The following is a 13,451-nucleotide window of genomic DNA, read 5'->3' as shown; positions in this document are numbered from 1 at the left end:
AAATTTGCAGCAAAAGTGAAGAATGTCGTAAAACATTATGTGATATCACTTTGAAGTTGGACCATGGATTTTTCTAACTTAGCAAACTCAGTGAGTGGAAAAAAGCTAAAGCTTGCCAAAGTTGAAAGTGTAAAGCCTACAAGTACAGGTTGCTAAAATAGCACCCAAGTTTAGATTGTGAGATGAGGAAGGGTTGCCCCACAATAGCAAATGTCCTAAGAGTACAGTTGTCTTTCAAAGTTGGCCAATTCAGATTGCCCAGATTGTAACTTTCTTTCAGCAACACTTTAACCAATAGTCTCTGCTCTGGCTATGCAAAAAATCAATTGAACCCAAGAGATAAAAGGAAAAGGAGAAAAAACCCAAAGCATCCCAAATTACAATGCAATAGTAATATATAGGAAGGAACCCAATGGCTTCAAAAGTGGTAAATCTATATCAGAAGAAACCAAGGGAGACAACCCAACTAGGCTTTAAGAAAGAATGTAGAGGCTTTACTTTCACAAAAAAGATGGGTTCAAAGTCTTTGTTTTTGTTTTGACAAAAAAAAAAGAAGAGGTCTTTGGTTTTGTTTTTCTCAAAAATTCAATCTTTTTATATTAAATATTAAAAATGGGGGAGGGAGAGAATGAGGATTAAGGAAGGGGATACGAGTGAGATTTGATGGAGTAGAAGGGGACAGAATAGACATCCGCCCGGAAATACAGGGGGTGCCGTACAGACCCTCCTCCACTTTTCAGTCCATGATATTTTATTGGAAAAAAATTAAAAACACACTCTCATTACTCTCTCTCTCTCTCTGTCTCTCTCTGTCTCTCTCACACTGTCTTTCTGCCACACATCACACCCAGCAGTTGCAGCGTTGCAGCAGCTGCAGCAGTGCTGCAGTGCAGCTCAGCCTGCAGACAGAAAAAATTTAATCTTTTTTTATATGAAAAGAGAACAGCAACAAAGCCCCATATTAATTATGTGATTTGCTTATTAAATTCTGTTTTCTTTTCTCTCTCTTCAAGTTAAAAAAGGCTTTAAGCTTTGATTTGATACCCAAAAGCCCATCCACAATCCACACACACAACACAAACAGTGGTACACTCTTTCTCACCTCAAGAAGGAAAAGAAAAAGAAAAGAGCAGAAAAGAAAAGAAGAAAAGAAAATTAAGCAGGCAGAGAGAGAAAGACACAGAAGAGCAAAGGGAGAAAGAAAAGAGAGGTGGGCTGTGGTGTGTCTTTTTGAGCTTCTTTTAGCAAATGCCAAAGTTGCACTTAATTAACCTCGTCCTCATCACCCCTCTCAAAATGCAGACATGAAACCTCCTCCTATGCTCTCTTCTTATTCACACACCTCCTCCTTCTTTCTCTTCTTCATATTGTAAACAGCAGAACAAGAGCAAAAGCAAAGTCCTTCTCTTCCTCTTCCTTCTCTTCTTGTTGTTGAGTCCGTGCAATTTTTGTTTATTTCCACATGGGGGGTCTAATCGATCTGAACAGTGCAACGGAGGACGAGGAAACGCCGTCGTGTGGTTCGTCTTCAACTTCCTCTGCTTCTGACGCTTCGGCTTCGGCTTCGGTGTGCTTGGAGCTGTGGCACGCGTGTGCGGGCCCACTGATTTCGCTGCCAAAGAAAGGGAGTGTGGTAGTGTATCTTCCACAGGGCCACTTGGAGCAAGTCTCTGATTTTCCAGCTTCGGCTTATAATCTCCCACCTCACCTTTTCTGTCGCGTTGTTGATGTCAAGCTCCATGTGAGTCTCACTCTACAATGCTTTCGGTTTTTGGGGTTTTTGTGAAATTTGATGCCTTTTTTGTTTTTGTTATCTGGGTTCTCATGTTTTCTGGGGTTTTTTTTTTTTTTTTACACAGGCTGAGACTGGTACCGACGATGTGTATGCGCAGGTTTCACTTGTTCCTGAAAGTGAGGTGGGCTTTGTTGTGGTTTTGATTCTCTGGTTGGTTTGTGAGAAAATGCTTGAAAATAGATTTTTTTTTTTTTTTTTTTGTTGTTTCAAATTCCTTATGGTGGTACTATTATTTGTGATTTTGGAACTTAAAGCTCAGTTTAATTGTCAATAGTCATTCAGAAATGTAAGCCTTCCATACAGTAGACTCTAGTGCATTTCATCTCTCAGCAAACAAAACAATTTAAAACCAAAATTTTGTAAATTTCACCTTCTCCCTGGCTTTCTTTCCCGCTTTAGCATTTTCAAAGATTATATGTTAGTATCTGTCTGTCTCCTTCTATCCCATTTTGGCAATTGGCATTCTTAGCAGACAACACAAGATAACCATTCCATGACATTTTGAAGCAGCTACTTATTATGCATTCAATTTCATTTGGGGGTCAATTTTTTCCGTTTTCTTTACTTTTCTTGGAGATTATCTGATGTTGTGTCTATTGAACATTGGGGTGACTTCATTTTTGCATTAATCTGATTAGGAAATTGAACACAAACTGCGGGAAGGGGAAACTGATGCATATGGTGAGGAGGAGGATGTCGAAGCAATTGGGAAGTCAACCACACCCCATATGTTCTGCAAAACCCTTACTGCTTCTGATACTAGCACTCATGGAGGCTTCTCCGTCCCTCGTCGTGCTGCTGAGGATTGTTTTCCTCCCCTGGTATTTGTAGTTCATTTTATCCCCCAACATGTAGTTCGGCATAACCTGTTGGTGACTTCCATTACCTGAAATCATTTTTATAACTGATTCATAGTCTAATCAAGTACAAGTTTGTATTTTATTTTGAGACAACTAAGTTATGCTTGTAGGATTACAATCAACAAAGGCCTTCACAAGAACTCGTAGCAAAGGATCTGCATGGCCTGGAGTGGAGGTTCAGACATATTTATAGGGGTATGCCAAAAGATATGACATGTTTTGTATTCATTAGTTTCGGGTTTATCTCTTTATGAAACAATAGCAATCTTATTAGGGTTTTATTATGAACTTTGTAAATGGAATGTTTTAGATTCATTGTTTGTCTGTTTTTTATTCTTCTTTCCATTTGGCTTGAGTAGGGCAGCCACGAAGGCATTTGCTCACCACTGGATGGAGTGCATTTGTGAACAAGAAGAAGCTCGTCTCTGGAGATGCAGTGCTGTTTCTCAGGTATATGAATCCTTCGGTTCAAGAAACTTTGGATGCCCTTATTCATGATTCTCATACAATGTTTATAATAGGGGTGATGATGGAGAACTGAGGCTAGGAATTAGAAGGGCAGCCCAGGTTAAAGGGTCCGCTACTTATCCAACTCTTTGTAGCCAGCAATTAAACTATAACACTATCACGGACGTGGTGAATGCTATATCCATGAAGAATGCATTTAACATCTTCTACAATCCAAGGTAATATGCTGCTCATTCATTTGACATATTCTTAAAGTAATCTTGAAAGTTATGATTTTAGACCTATCTGTCTTTCTGGATCTTATTCTCCCTATATTTTTCCATATTAATCATGTAGAGCCAGCTCATCAGAATTCATAATACCTTCCCGTAAATTTTTGAGGTGCCTTGATCATTCCTTTTCACCTGGAATGCGGTTCAAAATGCGTTTTGAAACAGAAGATGCAGCAGAGCGAAGGTTTGGCATTCTTAAATTTGACATAGTTGAAGGATTTAAACTCAAATTTTAATTAAAATGTCTTTTTGGCAGATACACTGGGCTGATAACTGGAATTAGTGAATTGGATCCTGTAAGATGGCCTGGTTCAAAATGGAGATGTCTAGTTGTACGTACTTTTAACAGAGCCTTTCTATATATATCCTTTTTTTCTTCTTCAAAAGCATTTGGACCTTGTGTATCTTAAACTTTTACACGAGCATGCATTACTGTTTGTATGTTTACTTTGTTGATTTTACATTTAAGATTCGCGAAACCATTTCATGAACAAATCTGGTGTAAGCCTTTTTAAACAAGAGTTGAAGCATTTGGGCCACTGGACAAGAGGGCAAAATATAACGAAAATTGTATGACATCTTCACCATGTTAAAATTAGGATGAATCACTAACACTTCTTTGTATTTATCATTACATGTCTTGAGGGGTTAGCACAGTTTGGCTAAATCACGCTCTGAACGGATAAATCTGCTCTTGTATTTGTCACAAAATTTGTCTTAATTGTTGAACAAAACACCTTACTCATAACCCTGTGGATAGAAACTCAGGGTCTTGATTATTCGAACCCTATCATATTCAGAAATGAAGGAATGTTTTTAATGTTTCATACATAGACATCGGTGTTGCTTATTGTAGCTGTCAAGTCTTTAGAACTGCAAAGATTCGTTGAGTTATTTTTCACTGCCTTGAAAGTTGTATTAACCAAAATATCACAAAGGATGTTTTCTCTGCTCTGTAGTATGCCAATACTAACTTACTAGGTGATAAGTTCACGCCATTAGCACTAGATATATTGGTTTCAAACTTTTCTTTTGCTCTTGCAGGTAAGGTGGGATGATATAGACACAAGTAAGCATGGCAGGGTTTCCCCATGGGAAATCGAGCCATCTGGTTCTGTTTCAAGTTCCCATAGCTTAATGGCAGCTGGTTTGAAGAGGGCCAGGAGTGGCTTGTCTGCAGCAAAAACAGAATTTCCAGTTCCTAGTATGTCGTGCATTCAGATTAGAACATTCCATTGTGACAAGATCTCTGCAACATAATTTATTGATTGTGACTTTTTTTTTTCTTACAGATGGGATTGGAGCATCAGACTTTGGGGAATCTTTAAGGTTCCAGAAGGTCTTGCAAGGTCAAGAAATTTTGGGTTTTGATACTCATTTTGGTGGTTTAGGTGGTCAGAATCAACATCCATCTGAACCAAGGAGGGGTTTTCATGGTTCTAGTGGTTCTGGGATTGCTGCTGGAGGTAATGGTCTCAGAAAGTCACTTGCGGACTCTGAGATTACCTCAACCGGCATAGGCTTTGGTGAATCATTCCGATTCCATAAGGTCTTGCAAGGTCAAGAAATATTTCCAAGCCCACCATATGGAAGAGCTTCCACTAATAACGAGGCTCATGAATATGGTGGCCCTGGAATTTATGATGGTTTTCAGGTGCCAAGCTTTAGAAATGGGTGGTCTGCCATGATGCAGAGCAATAATGCACACGTGCGCCCATCTGCCTCGTCTGTGCAAGTTTCATCACCATCATCTGTGTTAATGTTCCAGCAAGCAATGAATCCAGGCCCGGAATTCAATTCAGTATACAATGGTCATAACCAGGAGGAACAGAGAGTTATAAAACGAACTCCATATGTCTCTGAATCAGATGGCGGAAAGCAAGCATCATCCTCATTTTGTGAACGTAGCTTCAGCAGGGAAGATCATGGAGGCATGAATTCTTACAATCAACATGGTATCTCAAATCATCCTGTAATAAGTCAATCAACATTTAGTGGCAGTCAGGATGCGGTTTCACCATACAAAGGCAGCTGTAGACTCTTTGGTTTCTCATTGTCTGAGGAAAAACGTGTCCCAGACAGAGAGAGCAACTCCACCTCAACTGCATCTACATTAAATCCTGGAGTGCAGTTTCATTCAAAGCCTGCATTGATGACATCAGCAGTTGGAATTACCTGTACCAAAGTATGCAACCTCTTTTCAATTTATGCTGTAATATCGTATCTTTTGTAGCGGTAGACTGGACATTTAATCTTCTCTAAGATTGATGGCTACAATAATCTGATTTGTGAGTTGGGTGTGTTTATGTATAGGAATGGGCTTTTGACTGGCGTGGAGAAAGGATGGAAAGCTGCTTACAAGGATAGCGATGATACAATGGCTTGTTGCAGATGATCAAAAGCAGTAACTAGTAAGTGCTGAATTGTACTTTTTATCAATCTTTCTATTTTTTGTTTTGTCTGCATCCTAGCATCAAAACCTACTTGCAGTGGTGTCAAAACTTTGGTACCATGTAAACCCCAGTGAAACTTATTGAGGCCAAATATATGATTCAAAGTCGTATACAAGTAACCCTAGTTAATATGAAGGAAGTTCTAGCTGTCAGGTCTTTTTTGTTTGTTTGAATTTCTCTTTTTCTGTTGAGAATCAGAATGAGTTTTTCTATGCATATGTATAGTATTTTACCCCTTGAAGTTTATGTTATGAGTTTCTTACTTCTGTCGACATTGTTTTGCAGAAAATGTTACCATAATGTCAATAATTATGCTATGTACGGGCGAAGTCTCTTGGCAACTGAGATTTTGTGCAGATTATCCGTGTGCTGTCGTTTATGCAACTTAACTTTCGAGGTAAAAATTGTAACTAAGCGCCTCAAGTGACTTTGATTGTATTGTTAATTCAGCTTTGAAAACAACAGAGTTTGTAGAATCTATGTATTGCCTCTCATATGATAGCCCTGTTGGAAAGAGGGGCCTATCCAAACTGAGCAAATTCTATCCACGCAATTACAATTGTTAATTAAATTATTCCTCTGCCCTACAAGAAGCTTGTTCTTCTGTTCCAAAGTGCCCTGCTATATTCGTATTTTGTTGTTTCTAAAGCAAGAATTTTGTGATGTAGTTATTGTTAGAGAATGTGCAGCAATAGAAAATTATGAATTATTGCTGGGTTCAGTTGTCTTGGCTTTTCCCAGATTGCCTTTGTGATTCTCCCACGTAACATTGCCATGTCTTGCTGGAAATGGGAACTGAAAGTCTTAAATTATTGAATGTTGGAATATTCTATATCTAGTAGATGGTCGCATCAATCCAAGAAACTCAACCTAAAAGTCCATGCAATGACTCATTAATCACACACACACATATACATATATATACATATATATATATATATATATATATATATATATAATATAGGGACCTCTCCTCATAAAGAAAAGAAAGAGACATCTCTGCTATTTCTTGTTAATTGCATTCACCATCTTATTGGTCTCCACAACTTTCTATTCATTCACCAGTTTCTTGGAACACAACACACAAGTGAGAACATAGTGAACGAAAGTGACACCATTGACTCTTCTCGTATTTATTGAACCAAAGTGGTAAATTGTCCAAATCAATTAGCGATCAATATGCTACTGTATTCTGGGGAGGTGATCCTTCATCAACCAAAAGCAAACAACAACAACCTTGTTAATCACATTTCTCACAAGAGAAATGTCCCGTTGATGATATAACGATAAATATGATACAAATAGTTTTATCAAACAAAGAGTTGTATAAGATCAACTCTGGTCCAAAAAAAGCTGTTCATTGGTCCCCCTTGTAAGCTCTGTAACATTTATGCAGGACTCAATGAAGTCATATTTTGATGTGGCATTCATATTGTACAAGCAATAAGCACAAAGCAGAAGGTTTCGGAAGTTGCATCAGACTCGACGTGTAAACAGAATAGTAAGGCAGAAAAAGAGAGAGAGTCAACGATATCCCGCGTCCTTGAAAAATATTTTTTGTGGTCCTCAAAATCAAAACCGACAACCATGTCTATGAAAAACCAACATATTGCGTAGTATCAAATTTGCATCACAAAAACGTGTTTGAGTAATAAACATAAAAAATCACGTGTAAAACCAAGAAATTAAAAAAAGCTCAGCTTAGATCAAGCTAGGTGTAACAAAATCTGCCTGGATCTGTAAAATACAATTCTTGTGTATAATTTTTAGTATTTTTTCATATGTGATGTAGAGTTTGTATTGTCTTTTTATACAACCGCTAGCAGAACAGTAACCACTGGCCACTGTAGTAAGAGAATGAGAGGTGTGCGGACACGTCATTGGTGCAGTACAAGGTCGACGAAGAGTCAAACATGGCGCACCCCATGTTGAAAAATCCAGTGGGCCCAGGACCCAGGTGTGTATATGTATTCCTTCTGAAACATTTAGCTAGCTTATAAGCTGTACCAACCCAATTCAGGCCTTGAGAGAGACAGAGAGAGAAACAGAGCAAAGACAGAGATGGCTGGAGATGAGGAAACTGCAAACACACTTGAAGCTACACCAACATGGGCTGTGGCCACTGTTGTCTTTCTTCTGATAGTGATCTCCATAATAATCGAGTATTTGCTTCATCTCTTACACAAGGTATGTTATAATTATATATATAAAACTCTGTTTCATCTTTCCATCCATGCAATGCAAGGTGATCATTTGTTTTTGTCTTGAAATATTTGTGCAGTATTTTCATAGGTTAAAGAGGAAGTCTCTCATTCAGGCTCTTGATAAGATCAAATCAGGTTAGAGTCCACAACATGAATTAAGCTTAACTTAATATAAAATGATGGGTACGTACGTAACATAAGAAATGCTACATTATTATTTTCCGTTCTGAGATTGTGTTTGTCCCTCCACCATGTAGAATTGATGCTGTTGGGGTTCATATCGTTGCTACTAACTGTGGGCCAAAAGCCAATTGCAAATATATGCATCCCAAAGAGCGTTGGTGAATCTTTTCTTCCTTGCAAGAGCTCCACCTTTGGTCATGCTGTCGAGGAAACCAAATGCTCTGACCAGGGAAAAGTTTCTTTGATGTCGAGGGAAGGTGCATATGAGCTGCAATACTTGATTTTTGTGCTTGCTATGTTCCACGTTTCATCTTGCGTCCTCACCTTTGCTCTTGGTATGGCCAAGGTAACTCATTCATTTCACCAATTCTTTGCTTTTTTCTGCAGTTTCCATTACATTTCTGCTGCCTAAATAATAGTTAATCCTATGTTATGCATGGGAAGCTTGATTGTCTGCTTTTGACTTTTGCAAACACTAAGATAAAACTCAAGTTGCATTGTAACTTCGAAAAGAGGAAGGGAAATTGTAGAGGGACTTCCACAATTGTGAACTCTTAACAAACTTTTGAAATCATTGGTTCCTTGTTCTTTCTTTCGAGCTTTTAAAAGGGAAAGTTTGACTCGAGTTTGACTATGTTGACTTTTGTTGTGAACATTTTATATTGTCTTGTTTTCCAGATGAAGAGATGGGAGTCTTGGGAGGCAGAAACCAGAACATTGGAGTATCAATTTTCTTACGGTAAGCTTTCAAGGGATATAAATGGATGGCATAGATATCTGCATACAAGTCTTTGCGGGTCCATTTTAGTTTTTAACCACATTTTTCTGACACCATACTGCAAATAACATGTAGATCCAAGGAGGTTTCAGCTCACATATCAAACCTCATTCGGGAAGCGACATTTGAAGTGTTGGAGTGACAATCGATTACTTCGTTGGCCGGTATTAAACTCAATCAAATTTAATTAAACATACTGTTCTGTAACTAATAAACAAGAAATATAGCAAGTTTAATGATGTATCTTTTAAATGCAGGCTTCCTTTGTTAGACAATTTTTTAATTCTGTCTCCAAATCGGATTACTTCACTCTCAGGCATGGATTCATAATGGTATTAATCTGTCAACAAATCATGAATGACTCATTTGATTGGTTCAATCTAAAAAGTTTCGGGTGCTGTTTGTAGGCTCATTTTGCAGAAGGGAGCCATTTTAACTTTCAAAAATATATAAGAAGGAATTTGGAAAAGGATTTTGGTGTGGTTATGGGGATAAGGTAAACTTCATTAAGATGGCTCTTCATGATCATAAGACCTTGATGCTTATCTCTCTTGCACATCTCTCCAACTAAGCAAACTTTGGCATTTTCTTTTTTTTAATTTGTTTGCAGCTGGTGGATTTGGTTGTTCTCAGTATTTGTCATATTCTTCAATGCACATGGTAACATGCCCTGAATGAATCTATTTAATTAATCAAATGAATCCAGTTATAAATTATTACTTTTAATTTGGCTAACTCTATCATTTGCTGCACCTCTGCAGGTTTTTACAATTATCTATGGGTTCCCTTTATTCCTTTAGTGGTGAGAAAAATCAACTTTAATACTTGATTAAAGCTGTGATTAGATATTAGAAAGAAAAAAAAAAAAAAGAGTTGCAATTTTCATATGCTTTGTTCTTCTTCTATGCTACACCTACAGATGCTGTTACTGGTTGGAACAAAGCTGCAGGGCATCATAACTAAGATGTGCCTTGACAGCCATGATAAATCTCATGTTGTTAGAGGAACTTTGCTTGTGAAGCCCAGCAATCACTTCTTCTGGTTTAACTGGCCTCAGTTGCTTCTCCATCTTTTGCACTTCATACTGTTTCAGGTGAGTCTTCAATCATAACTTTAAAGCCAATAAAATAATGGAATTAAGAAAAGAAGATAATCTTTTAAATTTGTTTGCATCTTGCAGAATTCCTTTCAGCTGGCATTCTTCACATGGACTTGGGTAAGTAAGCACATATTTTAATCCGATATGTTGTTTGAAGTTTGAAAATGGTATATTCCCTTTACTAATTAATTGCATATAATTGATTGTTTCAAAAAAACAGTACAAGTTTGGTTTAAGATCATGCTTCCACCATGAAACAGAGGATATTGTGATAAGGCTGGGCATGGGTGTAATTGTGCAAATCCTCTGTGGCTATGTCACTCTGCCTCTCTATGCTTTGGTCACACAGATGGGCACATCAATGAGAAAAGCAGTTTTCACTGAAAACGTGGTTAAAGGGCTGAAAAAATGGAGAGCCAAGGCCAGGAAGAACCTGGCTCTTAGGAACCACCCTCACTCGGCACGACTCTCCTTGGATGCTTCTCTTGAAACGTCACTGTCAGTAGGCACTTCACCTTCTTTCAGTGGTCATGATGCTTCATTCTCGACTGTGGATTTTGATCGTCCGTCTGACGATGCTGAATATGTAGCACTTGAAATAAGGGAGGCCCAAAAGGCACAAGGAGAAACAAACACTTGAGTTTGAGTTCCATTTTTGGCCATGATGGGGGGTTGCACAGTTATTAAAGTTGCTCTTCATCTTGCCTATAATGTTCATAGATTGACGAGTATGATTTGTTTTTATGATTTTCTTGATATTGTTTAGAGTATCATAGGAAGTGAACTTTCAACAGAACATTAGAACAAATGTATTAAATTTTTGTGATCGATTAATTTCGTACAAGCAACACATGTAGTTGCATAAGTGGTAAGTTAAAGAGACTACATGTGTTACTTACATTACAAGGACGACAAGGTCTAAGCTATGCCTAATTAACTAGGATTACATTATATATACTCAAATCAAACTCAGATTGTGGTCAGCCATTCCCGCTTATATATACAAAATTACAATGATTTACCTTCTAGACCGTTTACTGGGCCGCCTAGAAGAAGAAACGGCAGTCGCAACCGCCTCCTTTCGTCCATTTTCCCTTGGCCTCTTTGATGAAACTGGTGTAGGTTGCTGCACTTTCGCTGTGTGAGGAATTAAACGATTAGGGCTGAATCTTTGTCGCCTACCCCTACTAGTAATTATCGGCGTCGGCCACCATGGGAGCACAAAAGGAAAGGCTGGGAAGACAGATAACCCGGCGCAACGGAGCACGAGAGTTGTGAATGGAGTGGTCCAAGTGGTCTCTTTTAATGTTTTTGCACGGATGTTGTACATGACAATGCGACCAAACAAATGTAGTAACAACACATCCTTATTATTTGGATCGAAAGCTAGCACCATAACCGTTTTTGTAGAGGACTCACGGTCCCACTTAGCGAGGAGTGGATTTTCCGGGACTAATTGGAACAGGCAAACTTTGTCTACCAAACACCATTTTCCAGGCCCGTCGACTTGACCATCAACATAACCATGACCGTCATCTTTGAACTCCCAAACACTCATACCACTAAGATCACAGTCATGAGGCAACATGCACATCCGCAGACACCCTCTTCCACAGTCACCTAGGAAATGCATTGTTCGAGATTCGTCTTCAGGCTCATCAATGAAACGAAAGCAATAGTTACTAGTGTCATTTATATAAAGCTGGTCACGAGTAGTGAAGGGATCCAACCCAACCATAAAGCGATCAGTATCAGTAAACCAATACAAGCTTCCATTATGAGCAACCCCAGGGTAGGGAGACAATCTAGTAAAACAAAACCTCCGCGGGCTGAAAACATGTGACTGTCTCCATTTACCAGTCTCAGAAGAGAAGATCTCCATGTAGAAACGGGAGGAATGCTCGGGACGTTCCCATTGATCATCAATTATTCGCACAACCTTGTACCTGTACTCAACATTAATAATACTATTATTAAGTTGAATATTGACAGTCCTCCTAGATCTTTCTGCTTCTGCTTGCTTTCGATCATTCTTGTACTTGTAGTTGGGATCGCATATGAATCCAACCATTACCCTCTTGTGGCGTCCGCGTCGAGGCGGGCGAGGGAGAGCCTCCCATTGCTTGGTGCGTGGATTGCAGATGTAGTAATCACATTGATAATGCGTGGTTGCACAACACAAAATTAAGTCATTATATGTTCCTACCACACACGGCTCGCCTTTAAAAAAATCACAATCAGCTTGGAAACAAGGGAGGAAACTCAGAGAGAACTCACGTGGTGGTGTTTTGAACACCAGCTCATGAGGAGGCTCCTCTGACGACACAGAAAAGAATGTCGTCCTTGCATGCTGTGTATCCGGGACAATGACACTGCGTGTAATGGGTTTATCACTTTGGACACGACGAAAAAAATAAGAATTATAAATGAGACTGAACCAACGTTTGGACACACACATGCATTGAACCGCAAATTCCGAAGGAAGTCGACATAGAATTTCCAGTAATATAAATTCAGGGAGATCATCAAGATTAATATTACTCGTCACTAATTTCCATATTGATTTTCCGGGTGCTGATCTTTTTGATCTTTTTGAGGAGGACTTATGATGGCGACCACCAGGACCACGACCATGAGAGGGCGCTCCAAGAGATTGGGAACTTTTATCACAAGGTCTCATAGCGGCTGCAGAACTAAACTTGGATTGGATACAAACTAGAGGGCAGAAGAAAGGCAGGGTCACACTATTTGTAGAGATGTAACTCTGATTCAAGAAGGAATAGGAGAGATACACATCCATAAAGAAACAGGAAAAAAAACCAACTAATTATTAGGAAAGAAATCCCAATACGAATACGATTTAATTCATAAAGATTATCTTGATAGGTAAAGGAAAGTAATTATGCACATGGTGGTAACATGTCCTACTGTAATTGGGAGTTGCAGTGACCATCGATTCCTTCCTTCCATGTCCTACTCTAATTGGGAGCTACTTAGGTTTATTATGTTTAAGATCCTATTGCTTTATGAAATTTCCAGCTCATTAGATTCAGTGTAGTGTACTACATTACTTGGGGCCTCCATATTGTTTTTGTTTATGGGCCTACATACTTGCCCAAGTCTTTCCTTGTTTCGTTTGGTTTGGCCTTTGTGTTTTCCTTTTTCTTTTCTTTTTTTCATTTCAATAAAAATCTTTCCCCTTTTTTTTTCATAAAACATTTCAATCAAGTTTTTAATTCGCCAACAAATCCCTCATTGCAAGAATTTAAACGCATACTTACATGAATAATTATACTGAACGACTTAAAGTAAAATATCTTTGTGCATAATGTATTTTGA

The 13,451-nt window shown here is 38.6% G+C and overlaps 2 protein-coding genes across 3 annotated transcripts; both read left to right on the top strand.

Moving 5' to 3' along the window:
• The first annotated feature begins 793 nt into the window (after positions 1–793).
• LOC117624607 (auxin response factor 3-like) lies at positions 794–6,441 on the top strand. Of its 2 annotated transcripts, none has more exons than XM_034355957.1 (12): positions 794–1,741; positions 1,860–1,916; positions 2,434–2,667; positions 2,766–2,850; positions 3,015–3,105; positions 3,177–3,341; positions 3,460–3,579; positions 3,652–3,727; positions 4,440–4,599; positions 4,688–5,580; positions 5,709–5,806; positions 6,134–6,441. In XM_034355957.1, the coding sequence occupies exons 1-11, from the start codon at positions 1,463–1,465 to the stop codon at positions 5,760–5,762; spliced, it is 2,214 nt and encodes a 737-aa protein (XP_034211848.1). In that variant the 5' UTR covers positions 794–1,462; the 3' UTR covers positions 5,763–5,806; positions 6,134–6,441. The 2 variants fall into 2 exon arrangements, with proteins under 2 accessions (XP_034211848.1, XP_034211849.1); XM_034355958.1 differs by having other exon boundaries at positions 795–1,741; positions 2,434–2,616; positions 6,134–6,438.
• A 1,423-nt stretch (positions 6,442–7,864) lies between these two features.
• LOC117624972 (MLO-like protein 12) lies at positions 7,865–10,940 on the top strand. Its single transcript, XM_034356521.1, has 12 exons — positions 7,865–8,035; positions 8,130–8,187; positions 8,310–8,581; positions 8,914–8,974; positions 9,089–9,177; positions 9,271–9,345; positions 9,421–9,509; positions 9,624–9,673; positions 9,775–9,815; positions 9,933–10,106; positions 10,194–10,229; positions 10,333–10,940. Exons 1-12 carry the CDS (start codon positions 7,910–7,912, stop codon positions 10,750–10,752), a joined length of 1,491 nt encoding a protein of 496 aa, XP_034212412.1. The 5' UTR covers positions 7,865–7,909; the 3' UTR covers positions 10,753–10,940.
• Positions 10,941–13,451: the final 2,511 nt, after the last annotated feature.

Source organism: Prunus dulcis, chromosome 4 (genome assembly GCF_902201215.1).
Source record: "Prunus dulcis chromosome 4, ALMONDv2, whole genome shotgun sequence".
Taxonomy (NCBI): domain Eukaryota; kingdom Viridiplantae; phylum Streptophyta; class Magnoliopsida; order Rosales; family Rosaceae; genus Prunus; species Prunus dulcis.
This window is presented reverse-complemented; position numbering and strand designations above follow the sequence as displayed.